Source organism: Balearica regulorum, chromosome 26, assembly GCF_011004875.1.
Source record: "Balearica regulorum gibbericeps isolate bBalReg1 chromosome 26, bBalReg1.pri, whole genome shotgun sequence".
In the NCBI taxonomy this organism is placed as follows: domain Eukaryota; kingdom Metazoa; phylum Chordata; class Aves; order Gruiformes; family Gruidae; genus Balearica; species Balearica regulorum.
The window spans coordinates 344,494-369,000 of record NC_046209.1 but is presented as its reverse complement, the minus strand read 5'-3'; the positions used below and the strand labels follow the sequence as shown (position 1 = coordinate 369,000).

The following is a 24,507-nucleotide window of genomic DNA, read 5'->3' as shown; positions in this document are numbered from 1 at the left end:
GCCTGCCACCGTCCGGGGGATGCTCCTCGCTGGAGCTGTGCCGCTCTGGCTGCGGGTCGCACACACGTGTGCTTTGTTCCGGCACTAGCACAGGGTCCGGGCTCTCCCCCACCAGCAGCTGCTTTTTCCTGCTCCCTCCTTTGTGCTGCTGAACAACCATCACTGTGTTGTCCTGTGGGTGAGGTTTTGGGTTGGGTGCGTCTCCACCTGCGCACTCAGGTGAGGGTGTGGGTCCACGAGGAGCTGGATGCGGCAGGGGACCGACCAGGATCCCCACCGGTGGCAGCAGGGACGATGCCGGTGGCTACAGCCGTGACCCTGGGGGAGCCAACCCCCCCCCCCCCCAGCCCAAGCCCGCCATTGAAGCTCCAAGACTCGCTCCCCCTTCCATACCGCGAACACAGCTTTAATTGCCACAGGTGCTTGGACACGAGACAAATACAACCCGCGAGTACGTCCCAGCCCCGCAGCCTTCATCCCAGCCCCTGCAGAGATGCCGTTGGCAGAGCGACGGCCGCCTGGTCTGGGCTGCACGGGCACGGGCGCGACGTCGGCAGTGCCAGTACGCGGTGGCCACGGTCCCCAGCCTGTGCCACGCTGGCTCTGCCTCGGTGGGACGGTGGGGAGAGCCACATCCCTGCGCAGCCACAGGCTGCGTCTGGAGCATCTGCCTTCCACATCCATCCTCCGCCGTGCATTTAAAAATAAAACAATAAATAGCAAAAAAATAGATATGTACATAAATAAAATAACCCTTTTTTTCCATTTTTCCCTATAGGGCAGTCCGGAGCCACCCATGGGGCTCAGCTGACGAGCATGGGGAGGAAGTGGGTGGAGAGCTGCTGCCGGCGCGTCTTGCCCCCTCGCTGTGGCCTGCCCTTGCTATTGAGCGAGAGGAACATGGGGCGGCCCCGGTGCCGCCAGCGCAGCGACGCGTAGGTGTTGTAGCCGTTCTCCTCGATGCGCTCCGTGAACTTGCAGTTGGGGCTGAACTCCTTCTGGCAGGAGAGGGAAGGGGGTGAGGGGCGGCTGCGCTTGGCTGGGGCCCGTCGTCACCCTGCTCCGGTGGGGTTGGACCCCGAGAGCGGGGCAGGGCAGGACCCCGGCTCTCCCCGGTCCCTGGGGGGCAGGGGGACTCTGTGGGTGCAGTCCCCCGCTGGGGAGCAGGTCAGGGCGTGGGAAACCAGGAGCCCGCTCCTGGGCACCAGTCCCGGCGGATTTGGGACCCCCCCATTCCAGCTCTGCCCTGCACCTCTGCCCCCGGTCTGGTCCCTCCCGGGAGGCAGCGTCCGACCTACCGACCCGTAGAGCCTCCCCTGCTTGTTCATGGCCAGGTAGAAGCCGGTGTGCACCGCCCGGATGGCCACGACGCCGACACGCACTGACCGGATCTCGACGATGCCTGCGGGACAGGGAAGCGTGGCGGTGAGCCGGGGAAGGATGGGTGACCTCCCCGAGGGGCCCTGCCCCGATGCCGGGTCTGTGGCTGCAAAGTGCCCCCCCAGCGGGATGGGGCCACTGACCCTCGGCTGACGCCGGAGCAGCCGGAGGGACGGGATTCAAGGAGCCGGGCTGCACGGGAGCAGTGCCAAGCACAACCTCCGCTTGCCTGGAACAACCTGTCAGCCTCCGTCCGGTGCCGACCTCGGGTTTATCCTCCCCTCCTCGGCAGCTCTGCCCGCGATTCTGTCCCGAACACGCCTGCGGTGCCCTGGGACCTGACCCGCCTCTCGCAGCCCCCGGCCCCCCGCATCCGCATGCTCAGGGCACTGAGGCTGGTGTGGCCCTCGAGGGGCAAAGTGTGTGCGGAGCGGGGGGGGTCAGTGATGGTGCGCAGCCGTGTTACGCCGGACGGAGGCACCCGGGCAGCGGGCTGCAGCTGGGATGCTGCTGCCTGCAGACGCCGGTGATGATCACCCGGCTGGCACGAAGATGGACACGCGGCCATGCCAGGGACCGTGGGCAGGAGGGATGCGGCTGCACTGCAGGATGTGAGGACGAGCCTGAGAGGCGGCTGCAGCCGGGCTGTGAAGCCACTGTGGGGCCTGGCCACGGCTGGGCTGGATGCGTGTGCTCGGCCACCGAGCTCCCAGCGCAGCCGCTAATGGGAAAGGCATGCGGTCGGACCAGCGGCTCTGCAGGGGAAACACCCAGAGCATCGTCAGGGCCTCTGGATTCCTGCACTGCCCAGAGTGCTGCTGCCAGCCCTGCCACCCGCCGGGCCCACGGGGCTGTGGGAAGGGGAGAAGGAGCCTCCAGCGGGCAGAGATGCAGGCAGGGCAGTGGGCAGAGTGGGAGCCGCAGCAGGAGCTGCCCATGGGCACCGCTGCCCATGGCTGCCCTGGCTGGATGGGGCAGGAGGACACGTAGAGGCTTTGGCTGGTGGCACGAGCAGTGCAGGGGGCTGCAGCCCTGGGCAGGGGCTTTCCCAAGGTCTCAGCCCCCGGCACGGCTGGTATCGCCTGGGCGTCACCTCCCTGAGGGCACTCAGCCCTGGCAGGAGCGGACGGGGTGGATATGGCACTGAGGCAGCACGAGGGCTGCCGAGCGTTTGGCTCCTTCGCCGCAATGGGTAAGAGGGAATTTTCAGCCGAGCCTCGGTGCTGCCACCAGCATCCCGCCCCAGCACCCGCCGGGACCCACAGGGCCCAGCCCAGCGAAGCCGTAGATGAGCAGCAGCCATGGGGAAGGGCTGAGCGAATGCCTGTGAATCCATCCCACTTGAGCACCGTCTGGAGCTGCTGCTATTTATAACAAAGGACTTTGCTTTTCTAAAAATAACCCCCCCATTGCTGTTCCCAGCACCCTGGCTGGCTCTGCCGTGCTTTGCTCGCAGGTGCCTGGCCAGCGGCTGGCTCCATGCAGGGGGACCAGTCCCTGCAGGCACAGGACAGCAGCCCAGCACTGTGCAGCAGCCCAGAGGCAGCTCCCAGTGCTCCCAGTCTCACACCCTCAGCCCCAGCGGGGTCCCAGGGAGACTGGGGCAGATGTGGGTCTCAAGGTGGGGGAAGCCCTGGGGCAGCCCCTGCCACCCTGCAGCCACCGCTGGCGGGGCTGGTCCAGCAGCTGCCACAAGGGCTGAGGAGCGGATCCCGAGCCCAGCCCAAGCACAGGTTATCTGCCGCGCCGATAACCAGAGCGAGCCCCGTGCGACAGCCTGGAGCCGCTCCACCTGCCAGGCCCCATTGCCACATGGCCAAGGGAACGTGTTGGGGCGCTTTGTGCTGGCAGCGCGCCCGGTCGGGACTCCTGATAGCCTCTGACACCGTGAGAGGCTTCCCTGGGCTGGGCTCCCTCGTCCTGCGGCCGGCCGGCCGGGTGACATGCTGGAGACAGGGCAGCTCCCATCTGCAGCATCCTTCCTGCCCCAAGCCCCGGTGCCCTGCCAGGGTGTCCCGGGGATGCTCGGGCATCCGCCTTCCCAAGGCTCCCAGCATCCCCACCCTGCCCAGCCACTGCCCCACCAGCCTGGCACCCCCTCTCCCTGTCACAGGGGGGCCGGGACCCAGCACCCAAAATGGGCTGATACCACCGACACTGAAGCTGGGCTTGCAGTCCTGGTTCTTGCCGCAGCAGTACTGTGGGTGCCACGTCCCCTCGGGACCCGCGGTGCTGTCACCTGGAGGGGCCCGGGTGGGAGCAGGAGGCCACAGAGCTGAGGAAGGATCCCGGTGCTGGGAGCAGCCTCTCCGTTGGCACGGGGACCCCCGTGCCGGCCTCCGCAGCTGCCTCTTCCCATTGCCGCACGTGGCCGCTCCCGAGGGCTGCAGGGTGGAGCAGACGCAGCCCCAGCCCCAGGGGAAGGCCTAATCCTGCCTGTTTGTTCCCAAGCTCCAGATCGCAGCACAGCCTGGGCAGAGCTGATATCCCGCAGCCTTCGCCCTCTCCGTGTCCCCTGGGATGTGCCGCCCATCTCTGTGAGCTCCCCGTCCCCTCTGCAGGACCAGCCCGCGGGGAGGCCGCAGCGAGTGACCCCATGGCACGGCTGGGCACCGTGCCCCCCGCAGCCGCGGGCTGCACCCCTCTGCGTGCTGCGGTGGCGGCTGCTGGCTCTGCCCCCCCTGGGTCCCTGAGGTCCCCCTACGCCCTCGGACCGTGCCGAGCCCCAACCCGCTCTGCGGGCAGCGGATGCTCTGCAGTCCCCTCCGACGGGGCTGCTCCGCTCTCCCAGCCCAGCCTCATGGGTGCTCGGTTCTGAGGCCAGCATCGCCCCGAAGCTTCCTCTGTCCCTCCTCCTCCTCTTCCTCAGCCTTTTTGTCCCCAGTGTGTTTACAGGGAACGATCAGATCCCCCCCCCAGGCCACGCTGGATGAAGACAACCCGAAACACCGGGCAGGGGAGACAGCACCCCTAACTGCACCGGCAGGACAAGACGGGACGAGGGAACCCCCCCAGGTCACCCCAGGCGCTGAGCAGAGCTGGCAAAGTGACATCGGGTCCCCGGGCAGAGCAGGCCGGTGTCCGCACACCTCTCACGGTTCCCGTGATGCGGCGGGCAGCCAAACCCCGGGAAAGCGGCTCCCGGGGGCCGAGGGCAGCAGCTGGACCGAACTGCGTGCCCTGGCCATCCGTCTGCGGGACGGCGGGGACGGCGGGGACCTGCGGCTCCGGCAGAGGTTTTTGCCGGGCGGGAGGAGCTGCGGGCGCTCCCCGGGGGGCCGGGCACAGCGGGGTCCCGCCGCCGTCCCGGGGCGCCTCCGTCCGGCTTCCGCACCCCCCCCACACACCCCCCACCCCCCCGCCGCCGGCCGTGCCCTCTGCCCCGCGCCCGGCCCCGGCAGCGCCCGCCTCTGCCGCAGCCCCGGCGGGCCTGGGCTCTCGGTGCCCGGGCGGGACGGTGGCGGGACCTCGCGCGGCCGCGGGGGGGGGGGGGGGCGGCCCCAGGCCCCGGCTCTCCCCGGTCCCGGTCCCGGTCCCGGTCCCGGCCCCACTCACTGCCCGGCCGCTCCCTCCAGCGCGTCCCCTCCACGCCGCCGCCGCCGTCGATGCGGAGGAAGAAGCGGGTGGCGGAGAAGAGCCGCCGCCAGCGCACGTCGCCTTCCAGGTGGCCGTAGCTGCGGGGGGGGCCGCCGGCCGCCCCAGGCGGCGCTGCCCGCCCCCGCCCCCGCCCCCGGCCCCGGCCCCGGTCCCGGCCCCGGCCCCGCCAGCACGGCGAGCGCCCCGGCGAGGCAGGCGGCGAGGGCGGCGGGGCCCCCGCGCCTCATGGCGGCGGGCGGCGGGCGGGCGGCGGGGCGCGGCGGGGCGGCGGGCGATGGGCCATGGCCGCGGTGGCGGCGGCGACCGGCCCCGACGGCGCGGGCGGCCCGAGCGCGGGGCGAGCCGGTGGGGCGGGGCGGGGGCCGCGGCGGCCAATGGGCGGGGCGGGGCGGGACAGCGGGGCGGGGCCTCCCATTCATAAATCGGCGCCCCGACGGCTGTCCTAGATCCCCGTCCCTGGTACTCGCCTCCGCCCGCAGGCTGCCCGGTTGGGGGACCGCACGCTCCGCTCCCCACCGGCTCCCGCGGCGGGCGGGGGACGGGCTCCTCGGGCGGGGGGGAGAGGCGGGAGCAGGGAGGGGAGGCGCGGGACTGCCGTGGCCCCGGGCCCGGGGGTGGTGTCCGTCTGCGGCCTGCCCCGAGACGCGCCGAGTTCGGGGCCAGGAGGGGCGCGGGGCCTCCCCGCATCCCGGTGCCACGGCTCCCCGGGCTCCGCTCCCGTCCCGTCCCGTCGGGGCCGCCGCAGCCGCCAGGGGGCGCGGGGCGCGGCCGCGCTGCATCATGGGAGTTGTAGTCCGTCACGGCGGACCGCCCGCTCCCGGCGTGCATCGCGCGACGCCGGCGCAGTGGGGGGGGGCGCGCGGCACGGCATGGCGGCGTAGCGCGGGGGAATGTCGCTGCTGCGGCTGCGGGCGGCGCTGCTGGGCCCGGCCCGGCTGCGGGGCGGCGGTGAGGGGCCGGGGGCGGGGGCGGGGCCGGGCCGGGGGCCTGAGGCTGCGGGGGCCTGAGGGACTAGAGCGAGGGGGGGGCCCGGGGCCTTGCCGTCATCCCCCGGGACGGAACTGGGGCTGTGGGGTCCCCGTGGTCCTGAGCACCCCCCAGGACACAGCTGAGCGCCCCCAGCCCTTCGCCGGGACAGACCTGGGGGCTATGAGGGTCTTTCTGTGTCACGAACAGGGATAGGGGTGGGGCCTGTGGGTGTTCTGGGCCATTGTCAGTCTCTAAGGGTGGAAGTGGGGGCCTCTGGGGTCCTGTCCCAGCTGTGGGATGGAGTCTGCCTGCTCCGGGGGTTCTGGTGTCCCTGGGGTCGTGTTCCCTCCAGGAGATTAGAGCCGTGGGGTGGGGGGCATCCCTGTCACTGCAGGCACGGAGCTGCCCCCCTGCCCTTCTGTGGCATGGCCGCCGAGGTTCTGGGACCTGCAAGCTGAGCTGAGAAATGCCACTCGCTCTCTCGCCTCTGCCCAGCTGGGGCCCAGCGGTGGTGTGGGGCAGGGCTGTGGGGCAGTGAGCGGTGTAAGGGGGTGAAACCTCCTCTGACCTCTTGGTCTTTGTGTCTTTCCGCTGCAGGGATCCCATGGAGTGTTCTCAGGAACTACTCTGCCAGCGCCAAGGAGAAGGCGAGGGGAAATGCCGTCTGCGAGAGGACCGAGCTGCTGGAGGGTGAGTTAGGGAGGGCTGGGAGAGCTGCAGGGCTTTCACTTGTTCAGTGTCCTGGGAGGTTTTCTAGGAGTCTTCCCGTTCTGTGTAGCCATAAAGAAGATATTTGGGCCTGGAAATATGTGTAGCCTGGGCAAGGATGTGGGGCTTCCCGTGGACTTGCTGGCCTCCCTGAGCAAGTTGTGCCCTGTCTTAAGGGCCTGGAGGCCCACCCTACCCACAAGGAGCATTGAGTTTCTGTAAAATGCAGGGCGGTCCTAAGGGACGGTAGAAGAGTCCCTCCAGGGTGTGCGAGGGCTCTGCGGACTGATCTGGAGTGTGCTCTGGCTTTGGGCTCTCTGCCCGCGTGATCTGAGGGCATGAGGTCCTTGGAGAGGGGCCCCACGAGGTGACCAGGCTGCAGGACAGACGAGCGTGAGCTGGTGCTTTTCCCTTGCAGTGACACTGTTGGGTTCCCCGGGATGCTGGGGTGGGCCACAGCTTACGGGGGGGGATCCCAGAAAGACAGTGGTCAAAGCAGCTGATTGCTGGGAGGAAGGCTGGCCAAGGAGGGAAGAAGTCCTTGTGTGGACCCTCTTTCCCTCAGCCTGTTCCTGGGCGCTCCCAGAGGCAAGGCCCTGGGGTAGGACACAGCCTTCTGCCGTGCATCCCTTCATCTCTCCCCGGCTGTGTGTTTCCCGGCAGTGCTGAAAGCTCGAGTGAAGCAGCTCCAAGCCAGTAATGTCCCGGAGGTGACGGTCAACAAAGTGGAGCTGGCCCCGCTGCGGAATGACAAGTACCAGGTCCCACTGCGGAACGTGGTGGCTCCCGGCCCCGCGGAGGAGCAACCTGCTCCTGTGGGAAGGGGTGAGAGCCCGGCCCGGCCCGGCAGCTGGGTCGAGAAGTTGAAGAAGGAGATGTACATCCGACAGCTGAAGGTGGAGCGGAAGTTATCCGTCGCTGCTTCCCAGCTGACTCTGGAGAACCAGGCCAATGCCAAACCAACGCGCAAGACGAAAGCCAAATCTAAAGCCAAGAAGAGCCTGAAAAACCCGAAGGCTAAAGCAGCCGCTGCCTGGAGCCAGAGCCACGCTGGCTCCCACAGCGTCTATGCTCACGGCAAGCCCAGGGTGGCAGCGGTGAAGGAGGGTACAAAGGCGCAGAGGCCTCAGAGGGTGCTGGAGGACAAGGACAGCAGCCAGTACAAGATCCTGCAGCAGACCATCCAGTCCAACCTGGAATGCTTCCTGTTCTTGCAGCAGCCAGAGGAGGCCGAGAAGTTCCTTCTTTTGTACCACAGCTCTCCTGTGAAGAGAAGGCTTTTGAATGTCAATGCGTACAACATCGTCATGCGTAGCTGGGCAAGAAAGGTACCGAGCTGTGGGCTGCTGCCCTGGTCTGGCTGTCAGGTTTTCTGGGTGGCCGAGGGGGAGAGGGGGGCTGGCTCAGGAGGAAGAGCCTCGTGCTTGCAGAAGCAATGGTTGCAGTTTTATCCGTGTGTCACATCTGCCTTCAGCAAGTGTTCAAGGAGAGCCTGGCTTCTGCCGAGAGGGATGGAGCTGAGACGAGGCCACTGAATCAGGTCACTGATCCCTGTGAGGTGGCTTTGAGAGGAAGAAGGGGATGGGCAGGATTGACATGGCTAAATTTGGACAGGAGCAGAGGGGTGTGAAGCTGTGGTTTGGGATTGCTGGTGTTTGTGTCCACAGCCCCCTTCCATTCTCACCCGCAGGGCCGCTTGCAGCGCATCAACCGGCTGTTTTCCATGCTGGAGTCCGTCGGGCTCCGGCCCAACCTGGACTCCTACGCGGCAGCGCTGGAGTGCATGGGCCGGAACCAGTCGTCCACCAAAGCCATCCGGAGGTAAAGTGCTTCGCCTGCCGCAGGGCACCGCTGAGCCCTGGGGCGGCATCTCCACAGCCTGCCGCTGCGCTGGGAGATCTGGGAGGTCGCTCTGGGGAGGAATGCGCTGGCCTGGGGCTTAGAATACCTGTCCCTGCTGGATGCATGTCTGGATGCTCTGACCTGCTTCTCACAGCCAGATTTAGGGGCAGGCAGGGTTCCCGCAGTGGGCTCTCCTTGCCACTCCCAGCTGCTAGGGAGTTTATCTGAGATCTTGCAGGGGAAGGAGATGTAGGAGGTGAGAACAACCTTGCTTTTCGGCAGAGCTGTGTCTGCTCCCCCCAGAGCTCACAGAGCAGCTCCCTGGGCTGGGAGCAGCCTCTCTCCAGTCAGGTACTCCTTGGTTCTTCACCCTTCTCTCTCCTGATGGCCTCTCCATTGCTGCTCAGTAGGAACGGCTCCTCCGTTCATTTTTCTAGCACCTCCATGGAGTTTCCCCCTCCTGGTAGGCTCAGCCATTGGCTGGTTTTGCAGGGTCCCAGCTCTCTGGAGGAGCGTGATCAGGAGGTTGAGATGGATTTTGTGGAGCATAATTGGCAAAATAAGTGTCAAACCCAAAGCAAGGAGCTGAAGGAGCCCTGTGAGATCCCGTCAGGCTGGGTCTAGGGGCAGTGCTCGGGTCTGGTAGCACGGCCAGCTGCCTTGCCAGAGGATGGAGAAAGCTTTCTGGTGATCTGCTAATGCTGCACAAACACCCTTGGGTGGTTCAGGGATTTATCACTGGCCTCGTGTGTCCCTCAGCTGGCTAAGATGTTCTAGATGCCTCTGAGTGAACATCTTCCAGTCAACTGATTTAAAAGCGACTGGCACTGACTTTCCTGCCTGGGTGTGTGGGTGTTGCGTCAATACAGCAGTACCCCTGTAGGGCTGTCTATAGTCAGATTTTTATAGCACACCTGCGCAGATGTGTCAACCCCAAGCCTCGCCGGGGCACGTGTGTGCGTTTCCCCACAACTGTTGCTGTTTGGTGCTGTGTGTGAGTATGAGCTCTTGTTTTCCCTTCTTCTCCAAGCTCTCCCAGTTGGACACGGCAGTGGTGCGGCCTGGAGCCCCGAGCCTGTGCCGGGCACACACGGGATGGGGGTTGTTTCTCGCTCTGCTCCCAGACTGCAGGGTCCCTTCGAGGGTGTAAGGTGGAAGTTGCTTCTTTTTAACAGGGCTGCTGTGGGGTAGTTTTCGGGGAGAATGGCTCTGCAGAGATGTAGAGCTGTTCCTCACCAAGGCTCCTGCCTGCTCCCAAATGTACCGAAATGCAGCTGGGGTGCTTGCAGTAGCAGGATTCACAGCGTATCGCGGTTCTGCCTCAGGGTGCTGTTTGTCACCTCTTGGGCTCTTAATACTTTCCCAAAGGTGCCAGGGGCTCCCTCCTGCCTGTTTTGCTTTCTGTGGCTGATGGGGGCCTGGGCTGGGGCCTGGTTGGTGCCGCTGTCACCCATGTCTGCCTGTCCTCCCTCCAGCATCGCCCGGCACGGGCTGGGCCAGTCGGCAGGTGGGGCTCTGGGCTCTGCTGTGCCCTGGATCCCGGCTCCAGCCCGGCAGAGCCAGGAGGATGCGGTCTCGCAGTTCCTTTGTGGGGCCAGGCAGTGGGAGATGTTGGTGTGTGCAGGGGATTCTGGTCCCTGGCAGTGATGGGGGCTGCAGGGAAGAGAGCTTCCTTGCAGGAGCTGTGGCAGCTCCTGGTGCTCAGTCTGTTCCATGTGCAGCCCTGCGAGCTGTGGTGCTGTGTCCTGGCTCCCAGGCTCGGTGCAAGTCCTCTGCCCCTTTGCCCAAGCTGTGACCAGCCCTGTGGGTTCCCTTCTGCTGGCTCGGGTTGGAGGGGAGAGCGGGGTTATTTGAGGGTGAAGGAACCTGCATCTTTTCACTCGGTCTCACACGGCAGCAGAGCTCAGTCTCCCCACCCGAGTGTGAAGGTGAAAGCTGCCTGCTCAGCAGAGGTTCGGGCCAGAGGGGTGGATAATTGATCGCTGTAACCGGAGGCGGGTGACCTTGTCGGGACAGGCTGTGCTTTGGAGGCAGGTCCCACCCCAGCAGCTCCCGCAGCCCCAAGAGCTGGTTCCTGGCTGCCTGCGGAGGGCAGGGAGAGCTCCCATGTTCCCACAGGACAGCGTCCTGCTGCCAGGCTGCCTGACAGTCATGCTCTTGGAGGACTGAGGCATCTGCCTTCTGTGGGTTTCCTGGTCATCCCCATTTCTGCACCGTTCTTCCCCCGCCTGAGGCTGGACAGACATCGTCTTGGTCAGGCACAAGTTACTGCAAGGCTTTCAGCGGTTGCTGTATGCAGCGTGCTTTGAGGAGCGTGCAGGAGAAGGGAGGAGGCATCCCGGGGCAAGTGCATGGGGCACATCCCGCTCCCCAGGGCTGTCAGAGCCTTTCCAATGAGCGTGAGAGGTTGCACCCTCCTGCAGCTGCCCTGGCACGAAGGGTGACACAGAGGGAAGCTGCTGGGAGCCACTTGGCATGGGGAGGCCCTGCCAGCCCTCCTGGAACGGCCTGGAGCCAGGTGTCAGTCTCCTGCCCTGTGCTCAGAGCTGATTCTTGGTGGGTGCCAGCCCCCAAGCCCTGCCTTGGGAGAGGATTTTGCTTCTGTGGATCTCGGATTTGGGAGGGGTGGCTCTGTCCTGCAGTGTCTCGCATGGGTCCGGGTGATGCTGTTGAGGACACAAGTGAGGAAGGAAAAGCCTGATGTGGTCAAGGCTCTTGGATCCTCAAAAGGGGTCACCCCCATCTGTCTCCTCTTCTCCATGCTTAGTCATCTGTTTAAAAACTTTTTTCCCTGCCTCATTATCTGCTGATTTCTGTCCAAGGCAGAGCCCTTGTGAAAGATTAAGCCTCTCTCATCTGCTCCTCTTCAGATGTGTGCAGCAGCTGAAGAACGATGGTTTCCATGTGGATGAGCTCTTCCAAAAGTGCCTGTTTGAAGAAGATGAGAAGGAGCAGGTTCTGAGGGCCATCAGGATTGTCCAGCCCAACTACCAGCTGCCCCCTCCACCCAAACCCGAGACCTGCAAGTCTTCTCTGCTCCAGGACTTCTACTGCAAAGTAAGCCACAAAGCTCAGGGATGTCTCTGCAGCCTGGAGCAGTGTCGAAGCTGGCAGACAGTGTTCACTGGTGTCCTCAGGTCCAGTCTAGGACTGTAATATGGGAAGAACTTTTTAGCCTGATCTCTGCTCAACAGCTCATGCAAATCATCAGGCAGGTCCTTGTTCTGGGGAAGTGAACAGCCTTACCAGCAGCCTTACAGAGCAACAGAGAAGCCGAGGGCTGGCGCAGGGGCTGGCGCTGACCTTCATACGCTGGAGCGGGTGCCTGGGGGGGATGCTTGACCATGACACAGGAACAGAGCAGCCTCTGGAGAGGCCTGTTACCCTAGACTCCCTGGGGTTTGCCAACCAGAGACCCCAGAGGTGCCAGAAAGGTGCCTTCAGCAGGGACTCCTACCACGTGCCTCTTGCAGGGAAGCTGGGAGAACAAGCACATCTTCTCTTCCTCTGGCTCCTGGCACTTACTGTCTCACTCTTGTTGCAGGAGAAGATGGTGTCATACCCCAAGCTGGATTTCTCTGTGCAGGAGCTGCAGGAGCGTTTTCAGCAGCAGCTGGAGATGGAGCTGGACAACACTATAACCATCAAGTCGGTGGAGTCGACCAAACCTCTGACCCCACAAGCCATTAAAGCGGTAAAGCTCAGAGCCTGGGGGCTGCACGGCCGGAGGGGAGGGGGCAGTTCAGCCCTCAGGACCTGTGGAGAGATGCAGGATTCGGTGGCCTAAAGAGGGGGGCAGCGCCCTGGTGACACACTCACCACAACGTTCCTGTCTTGCTTCCACTTCTGTGTAGCGCAAACTGCTGGCCACCCTTCGTTCCCGGTGGCATGACTCCATCCTCCAGGCCCTGCAGAAGTCGAAGCACAGCATGTCCAAGTTCAAGACGGTGTCAGGGTACAACATTCTCTACCCCTACCTGTGCCTGCTGCCAGATGAAGAGTACGTGGGCATCATGCTGCAGGTAGGGCCCTGCCCTCACAGGGGACAGCCCTGCCTGGATGGCCTAGGGCTGCCACAAACCACTGATGTCCCGCTCGGGCCAGCAGAATCAGAACATAAGCCTCAAAGTTTGCCCAGGGTATTAGGTGCAGGCTCTGTCTGCTCCCTGTGCTGAGCAGCCAAAGATGCCCCTGCTCTGTCCTGGCCATGTTTCCTTCCTCATCATCCGCTCAGCATCGTGGGAATCGGCATCTTTCTATGCTCCCCACACAGGCGCTTTAACTCCTGCTTTGTCTCTTTGCTCCGTCTTTCTGTTCCTCCCTCCTTAAGACCCTCTTTGCCTTCCCCTTTCTCAGATCCTCAACACCCTCTCTCCACAAGGAGAATCCCTGGCTGTCTTGGCCAGGGAGCTGGGCTCCAAAGTCTACAACAGATACATCACCCAGAGGAAGCTGCGCAGCCGCCAGCTGGAGAAGGTGCAGGAGGTCTACAAGGACTACATCCACCTGCTGGCAAAGGACAGCCAGGTAGGTACACCTGGGACAGGAGAGGTCCTGGGGCCAGAGGGTTACAGAGCAGCAGAGAGCGGATGGGGTGAGGCGGTTTGTCTGTCCACCTCCTCGCAAGCACAAGGTCCGGGTTTTGGGAAGCTGCTACTGCAGAGGCCACCAGAACCAGTAAGGCCCCGTCTAGCGCTTGGCAGGTCCCCTGCCCCATGGCAACAGGCAGGTCAGTTCTGGCATACCGGTGGGTATCTCTGAGCCAGAAGGTTTTAAATCAGCAGAGTTATCCCTTGGGGCCACGCGTCCCGTGCAGGAGAGCTCTGGGCCTTGAGGGGGTTGCACTTGGCAGGAGAGGAGGGGAGAAAGGGGCCAAGGCCACCGATCTGGGCAGCCTGAGGGACGGATGAGCAGGGTGTTCAGAGCTGTGTGCGCGTGGCAGGGGAGTCAGATCTGCAGCCTGGGCAGGAGGGTGAGGATGGTGGGGGACAGGGTGTCAGCACAGGGATGTGGCGAGAGGAAGAGCTTTGCAGCACCACTATCCTGGCCTGCAGCAGAAGCTGTTTCTTGCTGTTGGGCTTGCCCCAGCCATATCAGCAGCCCTTCCCTGAACACCCCTGTCAGCGAGGACCTCAGGGGGACACAGAGACAGTAGGGTCCTTCTCAGAGCCATGTTCCAGGTACACAGATCCCATCCAGCACGCCCCCTGGGAGCAGCATGGCTGGCCCCTCCAGCTGACCCGACTTTCTCCTTCCACCTCCCAGCCTGATGAGTACTTGCCACGGGAATACTGGGAGAAGCTGGTGGCAGAAGCAGGCTTTGGGCCGTCCCTGAACTTGAAGGACTGCAGCTGGCCGTACATGCTCCTCATGCGCCTGGGCATGCACATGCTGGAGCTCCTGGTGCAGGCTGTCAAGGTGCCCAGGAACATCCTCAATCCTCGCCTGGAGCCCAAGCTCATCCCCGTCCTCTACCACATCTACTCCTTCCGCAGCAGCTGGCAGGTGAGCCTTGTCCTGAGGGCTCTGGGACTGTGCAGGTCACCTCTTCATGGGAGCCGGGCCTTTGCAAGGCCCTGTTCCCCCCCTGCTGCTTTTCCTGCTCGGGGGTGCTTTGAGAAGCCTCTGGTGCTGTGCAGTGTCAGCATGATCGTTACGTGGTGGCTGACCAACCACATGCCCTTCCAGACTCCAGCCCTAATCCTCTACTGCTGACCTTCACCTCTCTGATTCTCCTCTCCAGGTTGGGCTGATAAAGCCCCATCCCATCTTCTCCCAGATTGTGTCAGACGCTGCAGAGACCATGCTGACCTTTAACTCCTCCGCCATACCTATGCTGTGCCCCCCAGTGCCCTGGACCTCACCCCACTTTGGTGCCTTTGTCCTGAATGACACCAAGTTGATGCGCTTCGTGGATGGGGCCTTCCAGCACCAGCTGCTGCTGGAGCAGTGTCCTCCGGTGAACCTCCACCCCGTGCTGGATGCCCTCAATCAGCTGGGCAACTGCGCCTGGAAGATTAACCAGCCAGTGCTGGACATCATCATCTCCATCTTCAATGACAAAGGCAATGAGAAGCTGGACATCCCGCCGCCCGTCTCGGAGGCCCCCAGGCCTCCTACTGCTCCCAGCAATTCCACTACCTGGAACAAGTCCCAGAAGCACGAGTTGTTGCTGTGCAAGAAGAGGATGGCTGAAATGCACAGCTTGCGCATGGATGCGCTCTATAAGCTCTCAATCGCCAACTATGTCAGGGACAAGGTGTTCTGGTTTCCTCACAACATGGACTTCCGAGGCAGGACTTACCCTTGCCCGCCTTATTTTAACCACCTCGGTAACGATGTCACCCGGGCCATCCTGCTCTTCGCAGAGGGAAGGCCACTGGGTCCCAAGGGCCTTGACTGGCTGAAGATCCACCTTATTAACCTCACGGGGCTGAAGAAGAAGAACGCCTTGCAGGAGCGGCTGGAGTACGCCAACGAAATCATAGAGGAGATCCTGGACTCGGCCGACCACCCGCTTACGGTAGGTGGGCAATGGCTGGCAGGGCTCTGCTCACTCTTGGGATGGAGTGGTGGAACCCTGAACCGCAGGGGAATAGCATGGGCTCCGGGAGCCTGCCGCCAGCACCGGCACCTTGGGACATTCCCCTTCAATCACCAAACTGAAAAGCAGGGAAGTTCCTCTGTGTTTGAGCCCAAATACGCTAAGGAAAAAAGGGATCGGTGTTGTCTTTAATTTCAGAGGAGACTTAACCGTTCCTCTTACTTAGCATAGCTTCTATAAAGTAAAATAAAATGGAAATCAAATCAATTTTGAAACAAAAACATTTCGAAAGATAACGCTTTGAGAGGAAAAAGGGAAACAAAGCACTGCAGAGTTTCCTAAATAAGTCACATTTCCATCTGAAAACACGATGAAATATTAAGGAAATGGAGGCATGGTGGGAGGAGGTGCCTTGCCCAGTATATTGTGAGAGCACGGCGGGGGCTGCCTCTGCTTTGGGGGTCACGAACACTGCCTGCTCCTACCAGCACGTGCTTTCCTGTTCCCAGGGCAGAAAGTGGTGGATGAACACCGATGAACCCTGGCAAGCCTTGGCGTGCTGTATGGAAATCGCCAAAGCCTTGCGCTCCCCGGATCCAGCAGCCTACATCTCTCACTTCCCTGTTCACCAGGTGGGAGCCCAGCGGATCTACATGGCCCGTGTGGCTGAGGGAGGGGTGGAAAACGGGCAGGGCAGGAGCTCAGGGCAGGAGCATCCAGGTCTCCAACGCTGTATTTACTATGCCATGTGGCCAGGCTTTCTTAAGAATGGGAGTGTGGTCTACAGACGTCTTGGCTTGAGAACTCCAGTAATTTGCTGCTGCGTGCAGTCATTAACGAGCCAGTACAGTCATTAACGAGCCAGTACAGTGAAGTGCTGCTTTGCTTCCTGTGGCTAGAGCAGCGCCTGTCTGGGAGATGGCCGTCAGCTGCCCGCAGGGTGAGAGCCTGGGCAGTCTTACCTTCTCCAGCTGTGGGATCAGGAGTGGAAATCGGCCTGACCCTGGCTGGGTAGGACCTGGTGTGGGTGCATCCGAAGTGTTTTGGGCTGTGCTGAGGATTTGGGGACCTTTGCTCCACTCCTGTTCTGAGGCTGGAGCCAAGCAGCTCTGCAGGAGCACAAGATGGGAGGTCTGGACCTCTGCAGGGGCACAGAGCTGATCTGTTCCCGCATTCAGTGACGTGGCTGTCACTCACCATGTGCCCTGTCCCTGCTTGGTCCCAGACGTGCCCACACTCTGAGCGGGGAAGTGCAGTCGCTCAGGTCCTGCTCAGCTCTCTGAAGGCATCTGTCCTTCCCGGCTGGAGAGAGGAGCCAGGCAGCCGCTCCGTTAGCCAGCACTCAGCCCCTTTCTCCCTGCTGCGTCCCAGCAGATCTGCAGCTTGCTCCGCAGCTGCTGCCCAGCCAGCTATCTGTCTGCGCTGATAAATCCCCTTGCTGCATGGGAGACAATGATTAATTGTTTTCCTGGTGAGAGGGGTTTGCTCATTTATCTCATTAGAAGATCAGATGGCCCTAATGAAGTGTGTGTGTAGGGGAGAACAGGGGCGTTTTCTGCCAGCAGGAATGGTCTGGAATATGTATGAGACTGTCTAAACTGATATTGTTATGACAACAAAAGATCAAGAGAGCAGTTGGGGGTGTGTGGAAGGTGCCGCTAATGAAATTCAAGCAAGGACTTCTTCTGGAGGGCACCCGAGTCTCTCTCCACCTGAGTCATCAGCGCTTGGTTAATAGAGGCAGCTCTTCTGCCGCGACAGGGCTGCCGGAGCCCTGTCAGTTCTCGGCTCTGCAACTTGCTGCACTGCAGGGTGCGGGGAGGAGGAGGAGGAGGAGGGTTGATCCTGCCCGCAGCTGCAGGCTCCCTTTGACCATGCAGAGCCCCAGCACAGGAGGAGCAGGGACGGCCCAAAGCAGCAGCGCATCTTCTGTGAGAAGCGTTTCTGCTGGTGCCGTTTGAGGAACGGCAGGACCTTCCCATGCCGTTGTTCAAGTCCTGCCTGTCTCCTCCAGGCTGATCTTGGTCCAGGAGGGCTGTCAGGGCAGCTGCTGTGACAGATCGGTTGGCATGCCTCTGTAACCGCAGCTTTGGGAAAGGCTGGGTCGGAGCTGCTTTCTGTCAGGGGGATGTTTTCAGCAGCAGCACAGCTAGCTGGAGCCTCGGAGTCAGCTGTGGCTTTGCTGCGTGATCTTTGGCTTGGCCTGCCTCTTCCTGCCTCTGATCCCACTCTGGGGTTTTCTGGGGTTGTTTTGACTGCTGGCTCCTGGGGCTTCTTGTAGCATCCCAGACTGATTTGTTGTTTTCCGAATTTTCTGTCTTTCAGTATTTCCACAGAGCTCTGATGTCTTTGAAAATTGATGGAGGGGGCAGTGTGATGTGAGGTTTTCTCTTTTTAAGCCTCATAGGCAGCAGTAGTTAGTGATGAGACCCAGACAGGAAAACGGGCCAGAAGGAAAATGGAAACTAGTGTGGCCCTGGCCACTGCTGGGAGATCAGCTGCAAACCTGTCCGAAGAGATGGGGGAAAATGGCGGTACACTTGGCTCAGCAGGTTACCTGTGCTATTGAGCCAGGCGGATGAGCAGGGCTCTGTCCACACGCTAACAACCTTGTTTCCACCCTGCTCTCTTCCCACACACAGGACGGCTCTTGCAACGGTCTTCAGCACTACGCAGCTCTTGGCCGGGACCTTATTGGTGCCGTCTCCGTCAATCTGATGCCCTGCCATGTCCCCCAGGATGTCTACAGTGCGGTCGCCCAGCAGGTGAGGCGCAGCAGGGACAGGAGGAGGTCTCCTCTTGGACCTGGCTGCCCCCTTGCCAGTGTGTTGCACAGAGTCACACCAGTTCCCAAGGAGAAAGGTCGAGGTAAGACCAGCGTACAGAGGGCTGGGAGAGCACGAGCTGGTCACCAGCAGAGTCTCTCCCTCCCCGAATGGGAACCGCTGCAGCTGCAGTGGGGATCTGGCTGGAGATCTGTCCTGACAGAGGTGGCTATGAGAAATCCACTGGGATTTCTCCTGTCCTGACTTTTCTTGAGTTAAGTCTGGGAGAAGGAGGATAGAGAGGTGGAAGAGAGCAGAGAGTGTTCCTCATCTCTTGGTCACAGCTGGCTGGCCAACAGGTTATGGGATTTTCTGCGTTTGAGCTGGGTAGGAGGGAGCAGGCAGAGATTCAGCCCTTGGCACTGCTGCTCAGTCTTCAGTTTTCTTGGCAAGACATGATGTGAAATGAGCCTGCTGGGAAGCATGCTGAGATCTGCCAGACTCGCTCAACTGGCTTTGAACCCCTGGCTCTCCCTTCTAGGTCTCTGCATGTTTTATCCGGGCAATGCCTCAGCAGAGGGCAGGAGGAGCACACGGAGGGTGCAGGGGGTGGCAGAGATGGGAGAACCCAAGTCCAGAGCCACAGTCCTAGTGCCACGTCCTTGTGATGTCCAGCACCACCCAGCTGCCAAGTGCCACTGCTCTGCTGAGGCAGCTGTAGAAAGCTCTGGTCCCCACAGGCAGGGTTATCTGTGAGATCTGGATGCCTCTTGATTCCTTCAGCAGATGATCTCTGTTAACTGGGGCTGCAAGGTTTCTGATGGGAGTTCAAGCCAGGCAGCGCACAGCTGGGAGGGCCTCGTGGTTCCCCTGACTCTTCCCTCAGCCAAGGAGGGGGCTTGGGCCACCATGGCTTGCAGCAGGGCTGACCTGGGGCGTTCTCCTCCTCAGGTGGAGGAGTTTCGGAAGAAGGATGCTGAACAGGGGGTGAAGATCGCCCAGGTGCTGCAAGGCTTTGTCAGCCGCAAGGTGGTGAAGCAGACGGTGATGACAGTGGTGTACGGTGTCACACGCTACGGCGGGCGGCTGCAGATGGAGAAGCGTCTCAAGGAGATTGACGAGTTCCCTGAGGTAGCGTGCCTACCCAGCCTCCCCCTGCAGTGTTTTGCTCCGCTCTCGGTCCCTGCTGGGAGAGGTACCTGCGCTGCCCTTCTGTGGGTTTTCTTCCTGCCTTGCTTTCTCCTTACCCCCCCAAATCTCAGCTGGCAGAGGGACATGCAGGACTGAGCCCCCCTGTGCCTGTGCCAGGCTTGTCCACAGCTGTCTGCCAGCATGGCTGGGTGGGGAGGCATTCTTCAGGTGGGGCTGCTCCTCATCCTTCCTAGGCCCAGCGTGGCAGCCTCAGCGGGGGTTTCAGGTGCAAAACCAGTTTGTGGCTGTGCTCTTCCCTCTGGAAGTGGTCCTTGGCTCTAGCAGAGCTCTTGGCTCCTCCTGGCACCTGGTTCTCATTGTGTGACCCCACTGTGAGACGGTCCTTGCTGAGTGGGTGATTTGCCGTGACAGGTTCGTGCTGGGAGTGTTTCTGCTGTGTGTTACATTCCTGGGGCGGATGAGGCAGCAAGAGCCTCCCGTTTGTCCAGGGACATTACCTAGAGACCAGCCTGTCCTTGGACAAGGAGCTGTCTGAAATGCTGATCTCAGCCTCCCTCCATCACAACCCACAGCCATCTGCAGCAGCTCAAGACTTAGCACAGTCTGTGATGGATGCAATTTTGAGGCACCAGGGAGCGGGGAGATGCTCTTTTAGCTTACGCTAGGTCCCATCGCTTCGCTTCGCATCTTTTGCCGCCCCTTTGCCTGAGCCCTCGCTCTGCCTTTGGTCTGTGCAGGAATACTTATGGGAAGCGTCTCACTACCTCGTAAAGCAGGTGTTCAACGGCATCAAGGAGATGTTCTCAGCAACTCGAGACATCCAGGTAAGGTGCCTGTTTCCTCTTCTCTCTCTTTGCCTCTTCCTCCTCCCTGGCCTGCCCATACACAGACCAGGGGACACTCCATGGGGAGAGATGGTTCTTCTGGGTCCTGGCCCAGAGGGGATCCTCCTGTCTCAGTCCAGAGGTGTGGGATTGTGCCTGCTGCATGGTCAAAGTCCCCTGTAGGCGCTGGACTGTCACAGTTGGTGACAGGAGTCAGACTCGCCTGTGCTGGGAGGGGATGGGGTCTCCCAGCTGCCCATACTAATTCCGGCTCCTTTCTTCCCCGCTTCCCTCTGCTAAAGAGCTGGCTGACGGAGAGTGCCAAGCTCATTGCCCAGTCGGGACGGACGGTGGAGTGGGTCACGCCGCTGGGTCTCCCCATCGTGCAGCCCTACTATCGGTCCAGGCCCACTGTGGTGAGTATCTGGTGTGCGGGACTCTACCCCTCCCTCTGCCATGGTGGGGAGCAGGAAGAGGGCAGCCGGGCTTTGAAGCAGCAAGCTAAAGCCTGGCAGGTTGGTATCTCCTGCGGGTGAGCCTGCAGAGCAGGTAGGATTCATGTGTGCAGGCGCATCCTCCAGCCTCATCGCTCCCTGCAGAGACTGGAGTGTGTGGGTGGGCTGATGAGGAATCTCTGCTGCTCCCGTCCCACTCAGGCAGCTGGGGCACAGGCCTGTTCCCCGCACCGAGGAGCCTTCCCCAGGGCTCGCGTGATTCAGTCTCGCTGCTCTCGCCTCCCATGCACTGCTGCACTGACTCACATCTCCCCAGCCTGTCTCGTCCTCGCAGTCGCTCACCTCCAGGAGCCCTTCTCTTAGCCCTCGCAGGGGTGAATCAGCGTGTCGCTGGGAAGGGGTGAAGGATGCCTGCCAGCATCCTCAGGAGAGAAAGCAGGCAAGGTGTCACTGAGAAGTGACAGCTGCCATGGTGACTGGGATTCCCTGGAAAGGTCCCTGCCCAGACCCTGAGTTGCAGCCAGGGGTGCTTCCTGCAGAGCAGTTTAGCCCGTGGTCGGTGCGAAGTTCAGGGCCATGCCGAGTGCCTTGTGCTGGCTGGGCAGTGCAGTGTGACAGCTCATCCCCTTTATTTCTCCCCACAGCTGAATTGCAGCATGCAGACCCTCAGTGTGAAAAATTCCAACAGTAACCAGTAAGTATGAAGCCATGGTCTTTACTGAGCCCCTGCTGTCCCCAGCCTGCGCTTCAGGGACGAAACCTTCCCATCAGTGAAACCTGCCAATGAGTGCCAAAGCTCCTGGTATCCCCCTGAGCTGCAGAAAGCCAGTCAGAGGAGTGGGGCCCTGTGCATCAGCAGGGCCTTCGGGCTTTCCAGGGCTGCCCCATCAATCCCAGCCAGGACCTCTGTGCTGGCACTCTCATCTCTGGTCCTGGAAGTGCCCCAGCTCCTCCCTTCTCCTACTCTGTGCTGCAGGAAGCCTGATACAGTGAAGCAGAAGAACGCCTTCCCACCCAACTTCATCCACTCTCTGGACTCAACACACATGATGCTCACAGCTCTGCACTGCCTCAGGTAGGGAGCAGGCAGCTGGGGCTCTTCCCTGGCTCCGTGACTCTGTTTCTGCTGGCAAAGTGTCACCAGGGCGAGGCGTGCAGTCTGAGAAAGAGATTTCCCTGGTGGGTGGGTGTTTGGGCCTTCTGGCAGAGAAGGGCTGAGAGAGGCGACAGGGACATTGCGGGGTTAGCAGTCTTTCTGCAGGCGCTGTGCAGGGAGTCCCCCTCCTTGCATAGTCCCTGCTTACGTCCCAGCAAGAGGGTCTACGTGGGGTGGGGGACATTGCAGAGAGGGGACTCTCGGCACTACTTCTTGGCACTTTCTACCTCCCAGGCAGGGTCTGACCTTCGTCTCAGTCCATGATTGCTACTGGACTCATGCGCTCACCGTGGACGTCATGAACCAGGTAAAAGTGTCCTCCTGGGTCCCTTGTGAGCAGGGATCTTGCTGATCTGTCCTCTGGGCACTTGCCAGCCCTTGCCTCCCCTGGGCTTTGCTCCACAGGCTGATTATTTACCCAGGCGAGGTGAACCTGGGGTGCTTGCTGGCAGTTGCACCTGATTTCCTAGTGCCGTAGCCCCATCTCCTCCCACCCTTCAGGGAGTGTGTAGGGGAGAATCTGTGTCCGTAAATCAGTGCTAAACACAGCGCCTGGCAGAGCTGGCACCTCTGTCCTGCGCTGGGCTCTTTCCCCTGGAGTGCTGTGAGGGCTGTTGTGCAGTAGTTTGATAAATGGGGGTCAGCCTCTGCTTCCCACCTCCCCAGGCTGATTCCCTTCACCCTTGTCCGGCAGCCCCCCCCTTCCCACTCTTGCCCGCTGCTTTCCCTGCCCCTCACCTCTGACCTGTCTTGGCTGAGAACACTGAGGGGAAGGAGGGGAAAACGCCTGTTAACCTGCAACTCACCGTTGCTCCCTGGATCAGATCTGTCGACAGCAATTTGTGGCTCTGCACAGTGAGAAGATCCTGCAGGATCTGTCCGAGTTCATGCTGGAGAAGTACTGCAGGTATTCCCCGCCTTTTGGCGAACCCCCACCATGCTCCTTCCGACCTGCACCGTTCCCTCTCGGTGGTTGTCCCCAGCTGCTCGCAGGTTGTGCCATCTGCCCGGGGGTTGCTGGAGGGAAGCTGCGCTTCCTTCTTGACTGACGCCCAAATTGCCTTAGACCTCGGTGTGCAAAACAAGGTGTCTGCATCCTTCTGCTGCAGAACCAAAGTAGGGTTTGGTGCTTGAATCCCCAGGTGTGCCTGAGGTTCCGCACTGTGAATGAGGCGTAAAGGAGCGGTGAAGACACGCTGGCTCGGCCCAGCATGTGGCCCTCGGTTACTACCACAGAGCCAGACAGCACAGAGCGACCCCATCCAGGGCAGGGCCTGTAGACACCGCAGCACCTGCCATGGGCGGCTGTGGCAGGGGCTGGGCTCCCGCCACAGGGTGCACAGTGTGTTTGGAAGGGCTGGATCCTGTTGTCGGGGGCCTCACTAGGAGCAGGGGAGGGTGCACCTTCTCCCAGAGCTCCCATGTTGATTTGCTTTCCTTCTGGTTCATCCAGCCCTGGCAGAGAGACTAGAGCCCTCTGGCAGAAGAGACTGATGGAGCAGCTGTCGAATGTCCCCAAGACAGGTAGGAGCACAGGACAGGAACTGCAAAGCTCAGGAGCGGTTTGGAGACAAGGGGAGGGAGATGGAGGATGGCACCCAAACCACTGAACTTGTGTGGTGTCTGGAGTTGGACATTGAGGGTCCGGCCAGCCCTGCTAAAGCCGTCCCCTAAGATCAGCTTTTCCGGCCTGTGCTGGGCTGTAGAGCCGTGGGGCAGTGCCTGAAGACTTTCCCCGTAGCCTCCCTGTGAGCGGTCCTGCCTTCCCCAGAGCTGAGCCCCTGGGATTTTCCCAGGTTGACCCAGCTCATCCCGTCCCCGGTCTTGTTGTTCCTCTCCCATCTCTTTCCAACCAGGAGGCATTTGCCTGGAGATGGGGGGAGGCACTCGGCATGGTAATTGCCGGGATCTAGATGATATACATGCAATGGGATTAAGGCAATTAGTTTAACTCCTCCTAATCTCTTGGCCCTGCCTCTGCCAGACCATCTGGCTAACCCTTGTCCTGCTTTTGCAAAACGGAACAGGCCAGCGCTCCGTTGCTATTGAGCAGCCAGCGTGGTCAGCCCCGGAGGCAGCAAATCCAGGGGCAGGGATGGTTCGTACCCCCAGGCTGCAAGCTTCTCTCTTCCTTCCCTGCCTCGCTGCTGTTACGCTCTTCTATCTTGCTCCTCCTACCACTGTCCCAGATAAATCTGGAGGGGATGTGTGCCTGAGCTGAAGTTGTTTTCTGCAGGAAGCCAAAGCATGGCTCAGGGCAACTTCTCTCCCAGTTGCCCCATCACCACTCTGATCTCCTCTGACCTCTCCTCTCCTTTGCCTCCCCCAGGTGACTTCAACCTGAAGAAGGTGATGGATTCCACCTATTTCTTCAGCTAAGCCCTGGCAGCCTGTGGGGCCCTGGACTACCTCTGGACTGCTGGCTGCCTTGGAGGCTGTGGTAGGCACTGGCCCGCAAGGCTCCTCTGTCCTGCATCTCGTGGGGAAAGTGGGTACGGCAGCCAGCCCAGCAAAAGATACCTGCCCAACACAGATACTGGGGCAAACTGGGACTCCGGGAGGAGCAGCCACGAGGGGCCGGTGGGGGCCGGGATGTCTGCACGGTTTGCTGTTACTGCCTGCACCCCAGGCAAGGGGAGGGGGCATTGAGCCCTGGGCAGGGCCGCAGCTCTCTGCCGCGGGGCCCAAGGGACGATGGTAGACGGGGCTGGCTCCCCTCAGTCCTCACCCTGGCATAACGTGTCTGCCGCTGCTTCTGCGCTGCCATCCCTCTCCAGCAGCGGGGCGCATCCTCTGGCAGCTCTGAGCCCCTGCCTGGAGGGGCAGGCAGCCGGCCGTGGCCGCAGTGGGAATCTCCTGCTCCGCTCTGCGGCGGGGTGGGTGGCTGCTCTCCAGGCCCTGCTCCAGCTCCTGGGCACCATCACTGCAGCCTCTGCAGCTCCTCTCACTTCCAGGGATCGGTTTCACTTCTGCTCGCTGTATCTCAGGCAGGGAAAACCACTAACACAGGGGTGGAGGTGTATGATACTGTAAATAAAACGTTTTTTGAAATACTAGATGAAATACTGTGTCCTAAATCCGTGGGCTGCCTGGGCTCTCGCCTCGTTGTCTGGGG

At 61.5% G+C, this 24,507-nt stretch overlaps 2 protein-coding genes across 4 annotated transcripts; one reads left to right on the top strand and one right to left on the bottom strand.

Moving 5' to 3' along the window:
* Positions 1–385: 385 nt before the first annotated feature.
* On the bottom strand, positions 386–5,314 carry FGF22 (fibroblast growth factor 22). The gene is given in 4 exon segments (XM_075736322.1): positions 386–998; positions 1,299–1,402; positions 4,936–5,065; positions 5,067–5,314. Coding segments are annotated over 4 exon segments (567 nt in total). The 5' UTR covers positions 5,205–5,314; the 3' UTR covers positions 386–803.
* A 495-nt stretch (positions 5,315–5,809) lies between these two features.
* On the top strand, positions 5,810–24,448 carry POLRMT (RNA polymerase mitochondrial). 3 transcript variants are annotated; one of them, XR_012832541.1, is made up of 21 exons: positions 5,810–5,925; positions 6,544–6,636; positions 7,318–7,982; positions 8,345–8,475; positions 11,367–11,553; positions 12,041–12,190; positions 12,351–12,518; positions 12,853–13,023; positions 13,762–14,001; positions 14,240–15,019; positions 15,550–15,672; positions 17,683–17,805; positions 18,757–19,000; positions 19,695–19,781; positions 20,084–20,197; positions 20,881–20,930; positions 21,213–21,311; positions 21,627–21,699; positions 22,217–22,299; positions 22,846–22,916; positions 23,722–24,448. XR_012832541.1 is itself a non-coding variant. In XM_075736296.1 (21 exons), the coding sequence occupies exons 1-21, from the start codon at positions 5,868–5,870 to the stop codon at positions 23,769–23,771; spliced, it is 3,654 nt and encodes a 1,217-aa protein (XP_075592411.1). In that variant the 5' UTR covers positions 5,810–5,867; the 3' UTR covers positions 23,772–24,448. The 3 variants fall into 3 exon arrangements, 2 of the variants coding, with proteins under 2 accessions (XP_075592411.1, XP_075592410.1); XM_075736296.1 differs by having other exon boundaries at positions 12,083–12,190; positions 18,757–18,936; XM_075736295.1 differs by having other exon boundaries at positions 18,757–18,936.
* Positions 24,449–24,507: the final 59 nt, after the last annotated feature.

What these genes read in the sequence shown, in the direction of transcription:
- POLRMT (XM_075736295.1), top strand. Translation starts at nt 5,868, where the DNA reads ATGTCGCTGCTGCGGCTGCGGGCGGCGCTGCTGGGCCCGGCCCGGCTG. An exon ending in CCCCACAAGCCATTAAAGCG is followed by an intron (nt 12,191 to 12,350) that starts GTAAAGCTCAGA and finishes ACTTCTGTGTAG; the next exon opens with CGCAAACTGCTGGCCACCCT. An exon ending in AAAAATTCCAACAGTAACCA is followed by an intron (nt 20,931 to 21,212) that starts GTAAGTATGAAG and finishes TCTGTGCTGCAG; the next exon opens with GAAGCCTGATACAGTGAAGC.